The following is a 14,597-nucleotide window of genomic DNA, read 5'->3' as shown; positions in this document are numbered from 1 at the left end:
AGAAGCAGCCTCTATGCTTGGGCTGTGCCTTGTGGCCACCCTTTGGTCTGCTATGAAAAGAACCTGCCTCGGCTCTCCAAGGTGCTGTAGCTTTTCCTCTGGTGCTTTCTGATGTGGTTACAGTTGTCAATGGAGAAATTGCTGGCAGATTGAAAATGTGTGGGCAATGTCAAATGAACCAGTGCTACAAAATGCACACAAAAGATCCTGCTGATGTGGTTGTACTAGTTTACGTTTAGTCTTAATGTCTAAAAGTTATGACTTTGTTTTTGCTTTTATTTTAATTGTAACAGAGCAGGCAAAGAATCAACTGACTGCTGCCCTTTCAAGCAACAACAGTTAAGGCTAAGCTTGTGTCACCAAAGACTGTCTGGGCTTTGTCATCTCTGAAGACAGCCAGTTGTCGTCTAAAGGAAGGAAAAAGTTGCACTTGTAGTCATGTTCCAGTTCCACAGAGATCTCTGCAAACTGTATTTAGCTTGTGAGTGTATAACAATGGTATTTATTTCTTGAATAGCACCAAGAATGATAGTACAGTGTGTTTCAGTGCCTAAAAAGTGGAGTGTTTTCTCCATTAGCCTCCTCATTGGCAGGGCATGGGGTGTCCATGGCACAGCAAAGGCCTTGCAAAGGCTTCATGGTGATTGATCAGAATCTGCCAAGGCTGTGCAGAACTGGGGTAGCAAAGTGAGCTCAGCATAAAATGGCGCTGGCCAGGTGGGAAGAAAGCTGTTTTCTTATATGTAAGAGTTAATTATAGTTTGGGCAGTGGAAAGATTTTCCTGGGGCTGAACACCAGTCAAATTAGTGCAGACACCTAGCATTGTTTTTGTCTGACCATCTCTCTTTTCACCTCGTTCTGTAGATGTAGTAGAAAAGAGGTTTTGCTTTACATCTTTCAGTTACACAACTCTTTTGTTTGTTTCTTTTCCCCTCTGCTCTCCTGTGTCCCACATCTCATTCTCAAAACTGCCAACTACATCTATTGCTTGTATTCATCTAAAGTGGGAGGATTTCAAAGTACAGAAGCTTTGCCAAAGTTTTTTTTGTGGCTTTTATTCAAGCTTGCTTCTTCTATTTCTGTGGTTTACTTGGGGCTACACAGTCATCTACACAGAGATGGTGATCAGAGTGGAAAATACGGGCATTTCGTAATTGGCCTAGCAATTACTTCTCATGCTGTAGAAAAACCAGAAACATAAAAGCCCTGCTCATGCTCAAAATATCTGCATGTTAGAACTCTTTTGAAGAAGCTCCTTATTATATTCTTTTTGTAGTGAACTGATAGCAAGTGGGTTTATTCCCTTGCACAACACTTCTCAAAAAAAAAAGCACTGTGTTAGTCTATTCATCTTTTTTTCTGTTGTTCATCTTTTGTGCCTCTCTAGTGGAATAGTTTTCTCTTTCTCCAGTTCTACTATTTTATATACAAGCTGAGTGGCTAACTGTATTTAAAGGTATTTTCAAGTGCCTCTGGCAGAAGAGTTGAGGCATCTTGCAGCTCTGCTAATTGAAGCCAAAAGAGAGACCATGCTTACATTTCTGACTGGCTCTGTTGGGTCATTGTTTAATGGCCAAGATGGGAAATAGGGCTCTTGAAGAACTCTGGAATTCCAGAGTCTTCCCAAAGCTGCTGTTAATGGCACAGGATATTTTCATCCCTCCCTTCTGTTCCTTACTCTTTTCTTTTCTCTTTGCATTGCAGGACTGCTTCAGTTCCTTCATCATGCAGCGCATGTCACAGCCTGGCACGGTGGGGAATTGCTAGTCCAGGGCTCTCCCTTGGGTTTTGGCTGAGTCCTTGGGCTTGAAGACTCATGTACATTGCTGAGGTTGATGCTTGACCCTTGGAGAGAAGAGCCTTTCTGATGGTCCTGCTCCGCTGTGCCTGACCCTATGAAAGGAGGGTTCACCATAGCTCTGTCCTTGGCGCTGCAGCTCCACAGGATGGGCTCGTTCCGAAGGCCCCGGCCGCGCTTCATGAGCTCCCCTGTGCTCAGCGATCTGCCGCGCTTCCAGGCCGCCCGGCAGGCCATGCAGCTCAGCTCCAACTCTGCCTGGAACAGGTCAGCTCTCGCCCTGCAGCAGCTCCTCAGTGAGGGTTACGTGTATCTTACGCTTGTGCCTCTGTTGAAGCGAGGGGAGAACGACCAATCCTTTGATGCATCGAACTCGGTTTATTGATCGATCAGCCAGTTTAAATAATAGTGTTAACGAACTTCATGCATATTCCAAAATCCAGGTTTATGATAGGCTAACAGAGAAAACTCTAACCACACCTTTTGTTTTACTACACCGTTGATTGTTTACACAAAACAAAACCAGTGTTCCCACTGTGATATGAACGGTTCCCAAAACTTCCACATCTGTTCTCAGGGTGCCATCTTTTCCCAGAGAGGGTGTTATACTTGTTATGGGAAGACTGCCTGAGAACCTTATTGTTTATAAAGTGATGCCTGAGAGAGTCTAATTGTTTATAGAAGTCAGGCTGGGAACTGCTTTGGAACTGCTTTGCAACTACCTTTTACTTTTCTCTCAATTGTATGCCTTCATGGCCTTTTTCTTTAAGCCATGCTTGAACTAAACTCCCGACATGCCTCATACCATTTAAGACTAAGCTCATCTGTTTATAAGCATGCAGAAATTTTTGGCATGTCCAGGCTTTGCTGGCATTGAAAGCATCTGTGGAGATGAAAAATTTAGACCTACTAGTGCTCAGTTGTTTTTCAGCCATACTGTCCTGAAAAGCAAAATTGCTTTTTGTAAACAGTTGCATCTTTTAAGTACCATTTAGGAAAACACAATCCTAGTACTGTAATAAATGCCAGTTTATTAATTCACAAAGGTATGTATTTGCGTGTTATGAAGCTTTTATCACAGTCAAGTTCCTCTGACAACTACTAAGTTCGTGGCTTCAATCAGCATTTCCTACTGAAAGCTAAATCTTGTCTGCTATGTGTGTCATGCAGCAATGGCAACTGGAAAAACAGTGTGAAAGGTGAAGAGTCCTGTGTCTTGATCTGCTGTAATGGTGTGCTGCTACCAGAAATGGGTGTTCCCACCTTCCCTTCTGCCACATGGCACCAGCTCTGTGCTCTGCAGACTGTTCTTACTTGCTGACCTAGCTCAGTTTACCAATGTCACACAAAAGTAGCCTGGCAAAAACAGTGCAGTTTTGTGCCATGATAGTGAGCTGAGGTCTGTGAAGCATGCAGATGCCATAACTAGCCCACAGAAAGGAATGTCTGCTTAGGGAATGACATATGCCCTTGTTAGCCATGGCAAGATTTAGAACTGCTAAACCTTCTTGTCTGCTGTCACTTTATTACTTCCTCTGTGCTGGTGAGAGAATTAGAAGATACTCCAGCAGCATCTTACAGGCATTAACAGTGCTCAGACTGGGATCTGACTGAGGTGATGCTGGCTGCAGAACATCTCCAGCATGGCCAGGGTCTCGCCAGATGCTGCAGCGTGGGTGGCTCATGGCAGGATCACTGGATAATGCAGTGTGATGTGTTTGGCAGATATTATCAAAAATCCTACGTCTCCTCATAGCAACTAGCCTGCAGCACCCAGCAAAGATCCCCCAAACAGTTGTGTTCAAGAGACATCTGGCACGAGCAGGACCCATGTGACAACTTTCCCTTGCTTACCCTATGCAGAACTTAAGGTTGGTTCTGCTCTGTCTCCCAGGGGAGATGCAGGTAATTAAGAGTAACAATTTCAAGGTGAGATAGAGTGGAACTATTTCAGGGCAATTATCTCCACCTGGTTGTAATCTCTCTGCTTTTGGTGCCTTGCTCATGGTGTGCTGTGTGGTAAATCACACTGTTATTCATGGATGTTGTCCTGTCTCATTTCTTTTTTTGGCAGCGTACAAACAGCAGTGATAAATGTGTTCAAAGGGGGAGGATTGCAGAACAATGAACTTTACACTCTCAATGAAAATATCAGGTAGGTTGCTGAGATGCATGAAAATGGATTTTTGTTGCTGCTTGCTTGGTGTTTGCTGGGATCTGTTGCCTTCAGAACCACAGTTAAAAGGTATTGGTGGGAGGAGAAGGGATGAAAGCAAATTTAAACACAGCTTTGGGATTTCTGGCTAAGTTACTTCTTTCTTGCTATCGAGTGACATGAATGGCATGGGATAATTTGGATCATTTTTCTCCAACTTGTGTAGCTTTGATAAGGACAGGTTGTGTATTGGCTTGGGTTGTAAGGATCTTGTTCCCTCCTAGAAGCTCTGCCTCTTTTGGATGTGTTTTATATATAATAATATTGGCATCTCTTTTCTTAAACCAAACTTCTCAGAACTGTGGAGTGTTTAAAGCAAACCACAGCATTTTGTTTAAAGGCTTAATCTTCACATGATAATTGCAGAGCAAAACCTGAAAGTATGAACAGTAAAGATAAAAACAACTAAAAACCTAGCTAACATTTTTTGTCACTGATGCTAGTGATGGTTAAAAGTATCATTTTCTTTTAAAAGCCGGTTTCATGATTATCTGTGGTTTCATTCTGATTAGTTGGAAAGTTTGATTAGCAATAGATAGGACTGTGGAGTAGATAAAGAACTATTTATTCTTGCCTTGGTTTCCAAGTGCTGCTGAGAGAAGTATTGTCAGGGCTAATGGATGTAGGTTCCTCCTCCTCTGTTTACCAGTGCATCCATATTAATTCATCAAGAGTGCTGTCATGTGTCTCTCTTCTTCTTTTGTTTGCCCTCCCCTCATTCCTATTGCATTTTTTGAATCCAAAAGATTCAAATGACAGTTTGAGCTAAGTATGTACTAAACAGCAGTCTAAACTACCCCTTTCCCCACTTTCAAAATAAATGCAGCCATCAGGGCAGGAGACTCTGTCCAATTTGGTCTAGTCCCAAACCCAAAAAGTTTAATGTAATTCCTTTTGAGAGTTGAGCAAGGGCAGCATCTTGCACTTTAATGATATTTTAGTGTGTTCAGGTCAGAAGTCTTCAAGTTAGGTTTAAGCACTTGGAGCAGTCTTAATTCTCCATGGGATGAGTATTTGTGGACAAGAAAATAAAACCAGATGTCATAAGGCTTGGGAAATACCTAAAGCCCCAGCTTGTTAGCAGACTTGGGGAGTGGCTTTGGGCTTTGTGACTCGCCTGTTGCCCATAGCAGTGGCTGCATCCTGCTTTTCCCCTGAAGCAAGGAGGTGCTCCTTCCCACCCTTCCAGGGAGGCAGAACTGGGCAGAACTGCTGTGGGGTCTGGGCTTGGCCCCAGAGGCTGGACCATGCTCTCTTCATGCTGGTTGCTGAAGCGAATGCAGAGTGGTGAAAACCAGGCAAAGAACAGGAAATTCTTTATGTACTATGTGTGCTTTGAGGGCAGTGCTCATGGTGGGAGGGGAAATGCCCTTTTTCACAGACATGCACTGCCAGGCTGTACTTGGAAGCACTCACCTTGAATTACATGATTAATGTTCCTGCAGGTGCCCTGAGCATTGGTTACATCTCCAAATGTCACTCTTTAAATAGACCATTTCAGATCCACATTAATGCCCATCTAAGGAGCAAAGGACAGGCCTCTGCGTGTGTCTGCATGAACACCTGCAGCCTCACACCTGTGGTTCTGGATGGAGCTCCCAGCACAGGGTGAGCTCTGTGCACAAGGGGAATCCCTAGCTTGACACTGGAGAAAAGCCAGACCTCTGAGACAGACAACTCTTGTGGGGCATGAAGTTGAGCTGGTGCATTTTCCTTGCCCTTGTTTGTAGTTCTCCACTCAGCTCCTGGGTTGTAGTTTGCAAATGCAGTAAGAGGCTCTCAGGTTCTGCACAATGCTTCATCATTTGGCAGAGGGGAAGCATGGGACAGTTTTAAAGAAGGATGGTAATGACAGGACCAGGAGATGAGCAGGTGGTAACATTTTGTTCTGGATTGCTGCCACCTAGATTTTATCTTGCTGTGATTTGATAACATCTCACTGGCTAATTTAAATTTTTTTTTACCTGCTCTGAAAGTCAGTTGTCACAGCAAGAGGAAATGTAATAAATGCCTTTGTTAAATGGAATTTCTGTAAGTGGGAGATGACCTGGCCATGCTTAGGAAGAGACCCCTCCCTTCATTTTTTTCCTAAGGTGCAAGTGTCTGGTTGCTGGTCTTACCTGCATGAAGCCAAATCCCGCTGGGCTTGTCAAGTCAGGTGGATTGGCTGAAGCCAGTGGAAAAGCTTCTGACAAATCAGTCCCCAAAGACTTACCTGATTTATTGGTCTCATGGACATAGACATGGGCTTTGATTGGGGTGGGTGAATACAAACACTCAGAGAGAGAAAGAGTAAAGGCACATTGGCATGCTCATAAATGCAGAAGCATTGTAAAGTGGTTAGAGAGGAAGGCTGTCAAATTTGACTTTGAGCAGAGATGAGGTAAAGGGGCATAGTTTGGTGGTAAAAACCCAGCCTAAGAGCTGGATGATTGCTGATTCAAATGCTGTTTTCAAGAGCTCTTGACTGTACTTCACATTGGTAAAAAGCAAAACTCTTAGAACAGAAAAAAAATTGCAGTGTTTGGCATTGGCAAATGTTGGGCAACCTTTAAATTTTAGGCAGAATTTACGGCTACAGAATTTATTCTCAATCACTGAAAGCTTAAAGTGCAAATGCACTGAATATCCTGAGTTGTTTTTTTGATGCTGCCTCTGATGTAAAACAATCCTGATTTTTGCATAATTTTTTTAAAACCACAAATATGCATTAGAATTTAAAGCTTTTATCATGGCCTAATTTAAAAGCCAACAATTTTCATCAAAAAGACTTCTTTAGAGTGGTTTTTGCCTGTATGTATTTGAAACACCTCTTGTTAAGTTTCTAGAATTTCTTCCTTGGAAAATATGCCTTGTTTTTTATTGTTTGAAATGTGGCAGTTAAAATGTGGGTGCAGCTTCTGTTTCATTTCTCCTCTCTTTCTACTTCCAAAAGAAAAGGAAGTACAATATTAGGGAGATATGCTGTCTTCAATGACATGAAAGGCATCTTTGTTTAAACAAGAAAGCAGAAAAAATTATGGATTTCAATCTAAATAACTCCAGATTTTCTTCCCAGCTTTCTGTTCATTCAGGGAGGTAATTTCTTTTTTCACTTGTTCTAGATGTATGGTTTAAAATATCGAAGACTTCAGAGAAACTGTTTAATTCCTTTATAATTTGAGCATAGCCTTTGTAAAATACGTATGTAAGAGAAATCTGTGCCCAAAAGGACCCATTCCCATACATTGCTGTATCTTTGGTATGCCTGGTAGTAAAGTGCAGATATAGCTGTAAGAAATGACCAACAGTGGCTGCTACTTCATGGTTCCATTCCTTCTGTCTACAGACGGCTGCTGAAGAGTGAACTTGGATCCTTCATCACAGATTACTTTCAGGTATTGCATGACTTGCTTGCTTTATTTTGAAGTCTGCTCCCTTCAGCTTTTTAGCCTATAACAAAACTAGGATCCCTTTTTCCGTGTGTGTAGCCTACAAGTTTTGTTTTTGTTTTACTGAGGAAGACGATGGAGGTACTGGACTTTTAAAATGTGGGCCATATAGCCCTGGGAGTAAATATTTTTATCGATGTGAGTGCAGAATTAAGGATAATCTTCCTTTGCACTTAAGAAATGCTGCTAGTAGCCTGCCAAGATCAACAAGGAATTCACTTGAAGTTTTTAAAGAAGATGCAATGCCTTTTCTGGAGTGTAGAAAAATCAAAAGGTTTTCTGCAACAGGGGCCAGCAAAGGGAAAGAGGAGAGATAATGACAACTGCCTGGAGGCAGGAGGGGGCAAAGAGAAGGAAGTTTCTATCAGCAGGAAATCAACCTGGGTGATGTTTGCCTTTTAGTCCCACAAATATGAATGCAGTTTCTGAAAAAGAAAAATGTGCAAGATGAAGTAACCATGACAGACCTGAACAATCACAAATGTGAATACGTGTAGCTGTGTTTAATTGACACTGGTCAGGTAGGCAGAGGTTCTTATGTAACCGTGTGAAAGCCTGCTGGATGATTTTTAGAAGGCACTGATGGTTTTCAGTGTTTTAATTTGTTCAGTTTAATTTGTTGACTGCTAAAAAAAAAAGGGCTGCTGGAAACAAGAGGGTTTTCTTCCCTTTGAGTAAGGGAGAGAAAATTTCTGTACTTTCGGAAGCAGCTGATGCTGCTGTGTGCGTGCTAACAGCTTGAAAGAGGAAAAAGAAGACTAGTGTTGTTTCCTATCAGATTACGTGATTTATTAGATTACATGCCTTTAAAAAATCCCCCTGCTGTGCTATCAAGTGAGAAGAAAACTCCTGCCCCAGGGGCAATTCTGTTTCACTTCCCCAGCCCCTCTGTGCACAAGTTGTTTACTGCAGAGGCAGCTGCTGGCGGCACAAGGCAGGATGTTTCCTAGACCCTGAGTGGGGTGGCAGCCACCAGCGCTCACATTTAATTTCTGGGGTATTTTTGCTCAGTGTCAAAAGGAGCAACTTGGCATCTGTCAGACTTAGCCTGAGGTAAAACTCTTGGTGCAGGCAAGTTGTGGGACAAACTGTGAGATAAAGGCTGTTGTTGGAAATGAGATTTTTCCCTCTGTGAGGTAAGATGCAGACTTATTTCTGATTCTAGACTAACGGCATATGGCCATGATAAAAGTTACCACTCCCTCCTGAATGTCTTTCCTCAGAAACCCTCTTTCCTGAGAAATCCTAGGGCCACGGAGTGGGGAAAGACTGTTCATGTGCCAAAGAAGGGCTGACAGCATTATTTCATTTGTCTGTGGGTTCTGTTTCACTGCTGATGCCAGCTGAATTATGGCAGTACTGCTGCCACCAAGATGAGCAGAGTTGAATCAAGCTGCTGATTTGGCTGAAAAATAACCTTGAAAGAAAAAACCCAATGTTTCCAACTACTTCCTTTGACGTGTTGTGGTCATCACCTCTGACATGGGGGAGGTGCTGGGAGTGGGTCGCCAGGATGCGGAGCGGAGTGGAAGTGCATCTTTTGGCCGTGACTTCCTCTGACATCTGTTAAAGCCCGCTGAAAACTATTCCAAGAACCATGTTTTCTGTCCTCCTGCATTGAAATGGACCCTGAAGAATATGCTCTCTCTGTAGCCAGGCAGTTTTAAATATCCTAGCAGCAATTAGAGCAACTAATGGGATCATGTAATATTTAGATGTGATAAACTGACTTGAACGTTTTCCATTTCTTATGCCGTGGCACTTATAACCGGAGCCACTAAGAGGAACTTTAAAATCACATTTGTTTTAAGAGTTGGGGATTTTACATTATGTAAATTTTATACACTCACACATGCACATTTTTATAAGCATTGAATATTCAAGACTAAAATGGAACAGAGCTTTTATAGTGAGACAAAGCTACCTTTGTGATCAACTTGACTTAATTACTCACAAGTCCTTTTCATCAGCACTCATGCAAATTAACAGTTTTTAGCTCCTGAAATTGCTAAAGGAATTTTTAGGAAATGGTTGGAGTTTACGCAGTCTTTTTCTGCTACCAAGCCATCATCATACCAGAGTTAATGAGTCTGTTTTGTCTTTGAAAGAGAAATATAATTCCCATAAGGGCTGCAGTACAAACTCAGATGTTTCATTCTGAAGGAAAGTTGTGTTTATAAATCTGCCGCTTTAGCAATCCTACTGTATATACAACCCCTCTCCTTGGATTGAAGCCTGAGGGAAAATGCCAGATAGTTGGGACTTGCAGCATTTGTTGCAGATCTGCCTTACAGCAGTGCTTCATGCTCAGGTTTGTCAGGACTGACTTTGCCCATGAACTGATTCTAGAATTTCCTGAAGAGGGGCATTTGTACCTACCTCTCTGCTCAATAACCCAGCAGGGCACCATTTCCTCTCCCTGCTGGGTTCCTTTGCTGCAATAGGTGGAAATCTTATGACCATGGAAGGTAAGAGGCTGGGATTTGGAGGAACAGGGTGTACTGGCAATTGGGACTTCTCTGGTGGAGCTGTGTGATTTTTCAGATAAGCTCCCTTCATTTTCTTACTGTCTGGCCCTTGTTTTGGTGGAGAAAAAATTTTAAATATAAAATCAGCAAGCGTTGATAAATTGATGCATTATCTGCCTCATTCTACAACAGCCTGAAAAAAAACCTCTGGAAGGGATGATGTGTTAATCTTGAAACTCATGGGGGGACAAAATGGAAATGCATTTGTGTCTATTAACTCCAAACTGTCTCCTCCCAAGGCAGAGAGACCTGTTCCCTTCCCAGGCACTGTATCCTCTCCCAGAACCCATAGGGTGCAAATGCAGAAAGTCAAATGCCCAGAGCTGATGCCTGATGTCCACTCCCCGAGCTGGAAGACCTGGTAGGTGAGGAATGGCAAGTGGACTGTGTTTCCTCATCTAATCCAATGAGATTTTTGATGTCTCAAAACCAGAGGCAAGCTGTTACATAATTTCCAGCCTGCTGCAGTGGAGAGGCGCCCGCAAGTCCTGACTCAGAATTAGACCCAGCTTGCTGTTCGTGCGAAGCTGCAGCGTGTGAGAGCACACACTGCTGAGGTGTCAAGCAAAGTCCAGGCAGCAAGAGGATAATAAATAGCTGAAAAGCAAGTGGTGTCAACAATGAGGCGAGCCTGGGTCCAAACCAAAACTGATTTTATCTTTGCCTTTAGAGCAGTCAATAGTGGTGCTGGTGAACCTTTCTGTGGTCAGAGTTTCTCTCGCTGTAGGCTCCACAGCTGTGCACGGTGGCTGCAGTGATAGGGGGAAACCTGCTCTCCTCCCTCTCTTGTGGCACCATAAAGATTTTTTTTAAGGTCCCCACTGCATGTTTTCCTGGAACTCCAGCCTGGAGAGATGACTCCCGCATCTCTCACGATGTTTGCTTGCTCCTGTGAAAGGCTGCTTTGTGAAGCGTAGCTAAAAGGCCATGTGGCTGCTGAAAAGGCCATGTGGCTGCTTAGCTAAAGAGAAAAATACAGGGGGTGCGATGCATCCTTCCTTGATGACAGGTTTCTGTGTCTACCTGTTTCACAGCAAGGCAAGGAAATAATTGTGTAGGCTATTGCAGTGATGGTTACTCCTGGATACAGGCAGCACCAGCTTTTCTCCAGCCAAGTGCTGTCTTGTGCCTGCTGCCAGGGCCTGCAGCAGCTCGGCTGCTGCGCAAGGAACAGAATTCACACTTGTGTGATTTGCAGAGCTCAGCTGTGTGTCTGCAATACTCTTTTGGGTCAAGCTGGTCTTTACTGTTGTATTTGTCTGGGAACCTCTGTTCTTGCAGGTCTGCTAATTATTTCTGCTTCATCTGGCACTTTCTAGAGCAGCTTTGATGGAGCAGCTCCAGAGGCTCTATGGCAGCTGCCCAGGTTCGTTATCATGGATGGAATCCCCCAGCAGCTCAGCACTCGTCCTGGGTGGCAGCAGGGACACCTCCTTTCGGGCCCCAGCACTCTGTAGATGTGTGTGAGTCCTTCCAAAGGGAGCCAGGTTGCTCCCACTCAGAGCATGGCCAGGATGCCATGGCCTGGCTGAGCAGGATCCCCCCTGGAGCAGGGACAATCAGGGTGAATTCAGGGGCCCTGGCTGTGGGGTTTTCCCAGAGCTGCTCCCTGCCTCGCTGTCTGTGGTCTGGATCATAGCAGTGCTGCCTACTTGGTCTGCCTGCTCTGCTCCACTTCTTACCCTCCTTGCCTCACTTTCATCTCTTCAAGTGGGCTTTCTTTTTTATCTGTTGTGAACAAAACCAGCTCTAGGAAGAGTCATTTTAGGATGTGATTTCATATTTATCTTGCAGTTTCTCCCCTATGTGGGATCGAAGTGATCTCTCTACTTCTGTCAGTATTTCCCCTCTTGTTAAAGTGTTAAAGAAAAAAAGATGGGGGTGGGAGGATGCTCTAGATATGAGATACTGCAGCTCACACAAATTTGTATTTTGTGAAACACTGCCAAGAATTAGGTTTGTGTGCAGCTGGCAATAACTTTGTAGAAAATACTTGCCAAGTAAGTTTGGGTGATGCTTCTTCTCTCAAATTTACATCAGATTATCCACAAAGCAGTGGCTATGTGCTTGTAGAGCCTGTAAAAGTGTGGTTTAGCACTAGAACACAAAGCCTCAGCTGCCTGTAAAACAGGGTGCATTTAAGAAATGCAGTAATATTCTGTAGAAAAATTTTTTTTCCACCCAGCAAAATGAGGTAAATTAATTTGAGTATGATTTGGATCAGTTTACTTCTGTTTCAAGCTTATGTTGTTTGATAAACTAATATTAATTTGTTAATATGAAGGTGGCTTTTAAAAGGCATACTAGCCATGTTTGGCTTGGAGACATTAAGGGAAAGCAGAATTTTTCCGTAATTATATGGATGTTTGTGTAAGCCTTTTTCCCTCAAAGGTAATGACTGACTTGTTATTAGCAGGGGGATTAATTTGTACTTTGCTGTACTGCAGACATGGCATTCAGGCAAGATGTGAAGTTGCCTGGGATGGCTTGAGCCTCCTTGATGGTTTCTGTGGAGTTGCAGCCAAAGCATCTCAGCTGTTTTCCACCAGGCTTCTGCTTGCATGCAGCACTCAGAGCAGAGCAGGCTGTGCTGGTGGCATGGCTGCCACCCCAAATCCTTCCTGTTGGCCCTGTCTGGGGGCTGGCACCACACCCACGCTGCTGACTGCGTGCTCCTGACAGGCAGCATCCGATCTGCCTCAGGCACGGTCCGAGGGCACCGTTCTGCCCAGGGTGTGCTGGGGCTGTGCACAGGAGGGGCCCCGCTGGCAATGCCCAGGTCCTGCAGTGGCAGGGAGGGAGGGAGAAGGTGCTGGGCACTGCAGGCTCTGCTGCTTTGAGAGAGGAGCCCCAGCTGTTGTGCCTGGGACAGCTTTCACCTTCTGGGAGGATGGTGGCACTGGTATTACTCCATTGGGCACGCATGGAGGAATTTGCCTCAATTTCTCTAACAGGGAAGGGAAAGAGGAAAATATCTGTGCCAGAAAAAAGGAAGGAATTATCAGGAAAGTGTGTGGGTTTTATAAGGTGGTGGCTGACTGCCTTCAAATTTTTTTTTTATTCCAAATGGTTTGAGGATGACTTACTTTAAGGAGTAGCAATCACAGATATGTTGTGAGACTCTCTTTACTGAGGAACAAATGAAAACTGATTATTTTCACTTTGAATCCTGTCTTTAAAAACTTAAGACATTTAAAAATTTACTTGAGAGCTTTCTTTTAGCTGCCCTTCTTACTGGTGTATCTGAGTCAGCTATTTTGGTTTACTGCTCTCAGAGAAGGAATCAGGCTGTGAGATTTCACAAGGTGACTTCTATCTGCTGCAAAATCTCTCTCCAGATTTCTCAACTGCACGTACATGTTTTGAAGTTGGGACTTTGTTTCTCTGCACAGCAGAGTAGCAAAGAGTAAAGGCAGGTTTGTGCCTCCCTCAGTGAGCATACAGCATCCCATGGTGTCCCAGCAGAGGGTGAGGAAAACACCCTGGAAACCAGGAAAAGCTCATTTGGGGAGGGAAGGGAATCTGCTCCCCCAAGCTCCCATCCCTGTTCAGCTGTAATTGCAAAGAGATGGAAGGTGGCAGCTGAACTTTTTCATATAAATGTACCTTTCAAGGTTACTTGGTATGAGTCTTTATCTGGTCTCGCTTTAAATAGAAGATTTATTTTTCCTCTTAGCTGTGTGCTTCTGGCAAGCAGGGATGCAGCAGCAAAATGAGACTTGTAATCTAGACCAGGTCTGAAACAGACCTCCACTGCAGCTGGAGTAGCTTGTATTGATTTGTCAGCAGAGCCTGTGGGGTTTGGTAATGACGATTTGCCTGTCTGGCTTGCCCTGAGGGATTAATGCTTGGATTGAATCAGTTTCTAAGCCTGTGACTTCTTGCAGAAGAGAAGGAGAAGAAATATTGCCAGATATTTTCAGGACAGGGAGAAGGGAAATAAAGTGTGGGTTGATTTTACTTTTTTTTTTTTTTTAAGTCTCTTCCAAGGAAAAGGAAAAATCTGAGAGGATAAGTGAAAAGTCTGCAGTAACTACAGTAACTATATAGCCCTAATCTCTTTTTTAAGGAAATCCTTCGAGTGAGATTATGCAATCTCTTTAGCACATGGAATTGCTAAAATACATTCATAGGGGCATTATAAATTTGTTACCACAGAGTAATGATTAATATATCTATTTTGCAATAGATACAGCTGTGCTGTTCACTAGCATGTACAAATGTGTTCTTTGGTTGCTGACATAGTTGCAAAAGAAAAAACAATCCTCCCTGGAAGCAAAAAATATCAATAATATTAACTTTTAGGCAAAGTATCTGGAAAATTGTATCCAGAGCGAGAAACATATGTAAAATTAAATCTAATGTTCTACGGCAGATAGAGAAGGAATTCATATTTCTTGAGAGAAACACAAGAAAATAAGAATCACATCCTCATATGCGTGTATATATATACACACCTTTATATTACAAAGTAGTTTAAACTAAAACAGTATTAAAGACCAGCTGTAAATTTCCCCTGCAGTATATGAGAATTGCCTTGAGCTACAGGTTGAAAAATAAAGAAGTTCAGTACTATTTTTAATGAACGGAAAGCAGGATTAACATGCCATATCACTCCAACATC

General features: G+C 43.2%; 1 protein-coding gene across 1 annotated transcript in view; it reads left to right on the top strand.

Annotated features, from left to right (window-relative positions):
* The window catches only part of PRR5L (proline rich 5 like), a 41,711-nt gene that overhangs the window by 10,606 nt on the left and 16,508 nt on the right, over positions 1 to 14,597 (top strand). Inside the window, exons 2-4 of the mRNA XM_058025638.1 lie at positions 1,706 to 2,066; positions 3,874 to 3,954; positions 7,343 to 7,391. Of these exons, the coding sequence (XP_057881621.1) occupies positions 1,897 to 2,066; positions 3,874 to 3,954; positions 7,343 to 7,391 (300 nt within the window). The 5' untranslated portion in view covers positions 1,706 to 1,896. The remainder of the gene's footprint in view (positions 1 to 1,705; positions 2,067 to 3,873; positions 3,955 to 7,342; positions 7,392 to 14,597) is intronic.

Source organism: Melospiza georgiana, chromosome 6 (assembly GCF_028018845.1).
Source record: "Melospiza georgiana isolate bMelGeo1 chromosome 6, bMelGeo1.pri, whole genome shotgun sequence".
Classification (NCBI taxonomy): Eukaryota; Metazoa; Chordata; class Aves; order Passeriformes; family Passerellidae; genus Melospiza; species Melospiza georgiana.
The sequence above is the reverse complement of the archived record's forward strand: the minus strand, read 5'-3'. Positions and strand labels throughout refer to the sequence as shown.